This window comes from Rhagoletis pomonella, unplaced genomic scaffold (assembly GCF_013731165.1).
Source record: "Rhagoletis pomonella isolate Grant_MI unplaced genomic scaffold, Rhpom_1.0 Rhpom_scaffold_01038, whole genome shotgun sequence".
Taxonomy (NCBI): domain Eukaryota; kingdom Metazoa; phylum Arthropoda; class Insecta; order Diptera; family Tephritidae; genus Rhagoletis; species Rhagoletis pomonella.
In genome coordinates, this window is record NW_023459592.1 from 18,840 (window position 1) to 24,931 (window position 6,092).

Consider the following 6,092-nt stretch of genomic DNA (forward strand, 5'->3'; position numbering starts at 1 on the left):
ATGAACTGAAGGTGGCGCATTCCCGAAACCGCTACTTTGGTTTTGCCAACTTTGACATTTATGGCAATACGTAAACAAACTTTTTGTTTACAAACAAGTGCAAACGTATTGCAAACGTATTGTGTACTTTCAAGTGAAAAATCGAAGTAATTCGTGCGTTCTGAAGTAAAAAACGTTTTATTTGTAATAAAAACTTTATAAAAATGTCGTGTCGTGTGTTGAATTGCAGCAGCCGTAGGGGTAAAGCCCCCAAATGCAGTTTTTTTTTGTTTCCCCGCGACGACGCCTTGACCAGAAAGTGGGTAGAGTTCTGCCGGCAGGAGAAGCCATAAAATTTACACACCAGCCTAATATGCATGAAGCACTTTACGGACCACTTTTAAAAACGACATGTTAAGTTGAAAACGTTGAAATACCACAAATTACAAATTAAAATCGGAGGTAAGCAAGCATCGACCACTTTCTGCAGGAAAACATGCGCTGCGACAAGATATTATCACTTTTTCGGCACCTGCAATACAAACACAAAAATTCTAAATAGTTAATTAATAAGACCTATTTTTTTGAACACATTTCAAGAGTGGTTGTATATTTTTTGTTAACGTAGTGCTTAATTTGCTATATTCAAAGATGACTTGAGAAATTGGTGAATCGAGAAGAAAACAGGTTTTCTCACTGCAAATTAACAACTGTCAACTCATTGTTCTTCGCCATATTCTTTGTTTACCCGTTGCCACAAATGTCATTCTGCGGGAATGCGCAATCTTGTATTCTATCGTTCTTGACTGTACTGTATCAGCGGTTATAACTTGTTAAATTTTTATTTAAAATTTTCGGTAAGGAATAAGCGAGTGGATGAAAAATATATAAACCGTAAGAGCGGCCCTTATATATGTATATCAAAGAATACACACATGCGACGACTCTAGACATTGTGTGTCACTCCTTTAAATTATAGTTATTTTTTTCTTATTGTATTAAAAAAATAACGTTCGTAACACTTTAGTAAATATTAATCCGTATATTACTGAGTATATATTAAAGACTAGAAGATGACCCGGTGAACTTCATATCATCTATAATTTATTTGAATTTAACTTTGATCAATTATAACAAATCTTCAAAATGCAATACAATGAGATCACTAATACTGCCTGCTGTTATAGCTGATAAAAGATTCCACACCTATGAGATGTGCCACGCCCCTTTTTACAAACTCATTTATATACATATGTATATCTTTCCATAAGCACCTACCATAGGTATCTGTGCATTTCAAATTTCGAGTTCATGTGACTATAATTCCGAAGTTAGAGCTGATTAAAAATTTTCACTATGGGAGGTATCCCTCATCCCCCTCCCCCCCTTGGCGAGTTTCAATTTTTTTACCCTATTACAGGTCCAGGAGTCATGGCAATACTTTGGCAAAATTTTATTCGATTCTGTACATCCGTTCAGGCTGCAACCTGGTGCATACATACATACATACTTCCACAAATATATAGTAGATTTGCTTTGAAGCGCCATCTTACGGTTCTCTAAATAAAAAATAGATATCATAAATAGATATCATAACAAAACTCCCGAGCACAACTCTTTATTACAAAAAAAAAATATTCCTAACACTTTAGTAAATATTAATCTGATTATGGACTTAGTACTAATTAAAAATATTTTCTTTTAAAATTGCGCAGGCTCGAAATTGATTTTAGAGCTATGGTCTAAAGGGCCTTTTTTCTTAGAATTTTATGTAGAATCCGAATCTGCTGGGAACGATGTCGAAAAAAAAATTGACCCGCCCTAGTATATATACATATGTACGTGGCTGTTTGGGAGCGCACTGCGATCATACCTGCTTGCACGAATTCGCCTTGATTGGTACAGTGGAACAGTGCTGCACAAAACTACAATGTGACCTTCGTGCCCAAACATACTCCCCCTGTTGAAAGGACAAACCTTTCAAGCCGAACTTTGTAATGGGCTAATTTGTAAACTGCTTGTCGAATAATTCCTTTGGAGGTTTTGACGTCTGCTACACCAATTTTGCCATCGGCACCTGGGATTGTTTGCGTGATTCTTCCCAGTAACCATTGTTTTGGAGGAAAATTGTCTTCATGTACAAGGACTAGTCGACCAAGTTCAATATTGGGCTGAGGTTTGAACCATTTTGAGCGCTGCTGCAGACTGTGAACATAATCGCGTAGCCATAGCTGCCAAAAACGTTGCTTCAGGTAGATGATGGGTTGAAATTGCGTTAAGCGAGTTACTTCTGTGTTTTTAAAGTGATCGTCTGGCATTACGAACCAGTGTTGCCACTGCCTTAGCCTTTAGAGTATCCATAAAAAACCGAAAACTGTATCCAAATGTATCCACCGAAAAGAGCTGACATTTTTACACAGTACATCTATGGAAGATAAACTCGGCCCCTTAACAAAGATATTAACATGTAGTCAGTATTTTTCTATCCTTAGACACGGATTTGAGAAACAAAGGCCCGTAGTTATAGTCAAAATTAAGTCGACTCTAAAGTTAATTGCAGCTTTTTGATATAATTTTAAATGGGATATCTGTCAAAAAAGCTGAAACTAACTTTAGTGTCGACTTAATTTTGCCTACAACTACGAGTCTTTCATTCCCAGATCTGTTTCCAAGAATGGACAAATACTGACTACAACTACGAGCCAAAGTTTCCGCATATTCGATGTTTATGACTACGATTAGATTCCCAGATATAATACATGCAAAAAATGTTTCCTAGTCTATCAAATTAATACTCATTTAAACTAATCTTGACCTGCTACATTTAGTTCAGTAAATTGTTATTTCCTGCTATTATGGTTCCAATGTTTTTCGATGAAACTGTTGGAATGGGAAGTTTTCTGTGAAATACGAAAAAATTGCTCAAAAACTTGTATTTGCCTGTAAATGGAAAATTTCTATTTCCGGCTTGCTTGAATTTTCGTTTAACTACATATAACTGCAAATTTAGAAGTTAAAAGTTATTTTTAGTACAGTGAAGTTATTGTTGAAAATTAGCCATAGGTATGGTTGTCAATTTCCTTTAAATGCTAAGAAAAGGGTTGCTCGGGATATAAAAGTTGATTTTTTCGCATTACAGTTAACTACTACAAGTCGGAAAACTTTTTAAAATTTGCAAACTACCTGGTGTTATTAAATGCACGTTTATGTAGCTAGAAAATTAATTTTTCAAAGTGACAACTACAAAGGAAAAGTTTTTGCTTTGAAGATGAGCAGCTAACTGTTAAAAATGTTATAATAGCTCGTACATAAAAAAAAAAACTTCAACTTACGAATACTTATGGGAAAAGGTATCCAATTATACACTGAGGACAAAAGCGAAGTATCCCTCAAAATTTAAGACGAAAATGTATCCAATTGGATACATATGTATCAAAACGGCAACACTGTTGCGAACAAGGACGAACATATTAACAAATGACCGGGAGTCAAGGCTTCGCCGTCATTCGGATCGTCAGTCAGTGCAACAAGTGGATGCGAGTTGAGTATAGCTTCTACTTCAATTACTGTTGTCTGAAGTTCCTCATATGTTAGATTTGCACCGGATGCAGTCTTCATTAAAATCGTCTTCGTGGATTTCACCGCAGCCTCTCACAAGCCTCCAAAATGTGGTGCGCGAGGTGGGATAAAATTAAAAGTGAACCTTGCGTTATTGCTGTGGGTTGTTATGCCTTCTATTGCTGCTTTGTTGAATAGGCGCTGTTGAAGTTCCTTTAATCTTCCATGCGCACCAACAAAATTGGTGCCATTGTCGCAGTATATACGCTGTGGTAGGCCGCGGCGACCTATAAATCGTTTGAGGCAAAGAATAAAATTATTACTTGACAAATCTGAAACTAATTCAGTATGAACCGCTTTCGAGGAGAAGCAAACAAAAATTGCGACATATGTTTTATAAGGGGGCTTTCCACGAAGTCGATATGATGTGGCAAAGGGACCGCAAAAGTCAACGCCACTAATTAGAAATGATCGTTGTTGCCTTAGGCGGTCTGCTGGAAGGTCTGCCATTATTTGTTCCATAAGCTTGGGTTTATAGTGGAAACAGTGCACACAGTCATGCAACACCTTTCTCACGATTTCCCTTGTATTGACGATCCACACCTTTTCGCGTAGAAGACTAATTAGCACTTTAGCTCCTGCATTTAAGTGCTTGCGATGAAGGTGTTCGATGAATAGTTTTGTAAACCGGTGTTCCTTTGATAGTAATGCTGGAAATCGGGCGTCATACGGCATTGGTAAAGTTTTGTAAACCGGTGTTTCTTTGCTAGTAATAAAATAGTAATAGAACTTCCATCGATAAGCCTTTCGTGTAAAAAAGGTGTGAGTTTTTTAGGGGCGAAACAATGGGCTTGCCTGAGCGTAAGTTCTTGAACTCAGACACGTAGTACTTGTGTTGAATGATGGTTAGGATTTTCCAAAAGGTTTTGTCCAATTCTTTTTGTTAAACCGATGTCACCTGTGAGGATGAAATGTTTCTATTAACTCGCGATCCGTTAACAACACGAAATACATATGACATTATACTAAGTATGCGTTAATATGATGAATTTCGCTTGATGACGGATTCGATGATGAATTCATCTATAGCGTTTCTGGTGATCTTAAATGCAGTCCTTTTTCTATACTCTAATACATGATCTTCAACTTTAACTTCTTTGTTGGTCGCAGGCCGCTTCGAAAAATGCTGCTTGAGGAATTGCGGCCCGGTGAACCAAATTGTATTTGCAAACTCAGATGCACTGCATCCACGAGAAATTAGGTCTGCTGGACCTGCTTGGAACATGTCTCCAAACAATTCCCTTTGAATTTGTTTGCACCTCAGAGACTCGATTCGCGACAAAACAGTTGAGAGTAGATGAATGCATATTCAACCATTGTAAGACAATTTCAGAATCTGTCCAGAAAAATATCCTTTTTATATATTTATTGACCTTTTCAGCAATCTTATGCCAGGTTCGGCTTAATAATAACACAGCACATAACTCTAAACGTGGTAGAGATTTAACCTTAATAGGTGCCACTTTAGACTTGGCAGTCGATAATGTTGCTTTGTATATACCATTTATATTTGTACGTACATACACACAGCATCCGTATGTTCGTTGAGACGCATCAGCGAATCCATGAATCTCGCTTATTAAAGAGAAAGATGTAAAAACGTATTGGGGTAATTCAAATCTATTAATATAGAAAAAGGCGGATTTAATGTTGAGCCACATCTTTATTATATCTGGCGGAAGCCCTTCATCCCATTTTAGCTGTTTTATCCACATTTCTTGTAGTAATATCTTGCTTCTAATAACGATTGGACTTAGTCTGTTGTGGATTTCCATGCCATGCCTAGTGTTTTGGTAAAGCATTCCTCGTTGGTTTTGATGACTAACTCTTCATTCGATGATTCAATAACTTGAGGACAGTTTGTGCTCCACTTTGTAAAGTTTAGACCTGCTGACGATAGAATATCGATTATTTCTGATTTTATCTGTTGTAATTCACTTAGGCTATCTGCTCCGGTCAATAAATCGTCTACGTAAAAGTCCCTTTTAATAATAGCCGCACCTACTGGGTGCGTTTTTCTGTGCAAATCGGCAATGTGAAACAAACTACGGATTGCTAAGAATGGCGAACATGCTAAACCATAAGTAACGGTATTGAGATCGAACATTTGAAGGGCTCATCTTCTCTATTTCTCCAAATAATTAATTTAAACTTCCGATCATCCTTTTCGACAAGAAATGGGCGATACATTTTGGATATATCGGCTGTGATCGCAAACCGATGCAAACGAAAAGACAAAAGCGTTATAATAAGTTCCGGTTGAATAGTTGCGTTGGCGTTTTCATATGAGTTGCCTAATGCAGAAGGTGCGGTCTTGAATGGTAACTAGACTTGTATTCGACCGTTGTTGAGAACGGTGACGTTTTTAAAAAAATGTTTCTCACAATAAGACTCTTCTTCTGATAAAACTGGATTAGATTGCGGGAACTCTTCAATTTCCCAAAATCGCAATAATGCTCGAATTGGTTGCATTACGCCGAATTTGTCCTGAATGA

General features: G+C 37.2%; 1 protein-coding gene across 1 annotated transcript in view; it reads right to left on the reverse strand.

Moving 5' to 3' along the window:
* Positions 1-486: 486 nt before the first annotated feature.
* Positions 487-6,092, reverse strand: part of LOC118751846 (Down syndrome cell adhesion molecule-like protein Dscam2) — a 9,828-nt gene continuing 4,222 nt past the window's right edge. The window contains exon 2 of the mRNA XM_036486673.1: positions 487-511. Coding sequence (XP_036342566.1) covers positions 497-511 — 15 coding nt within the window. The 3' untranslated portion in view covers positions 487-496. The remainder of the gene's footprint in view (positions 512-6,092) is intronic.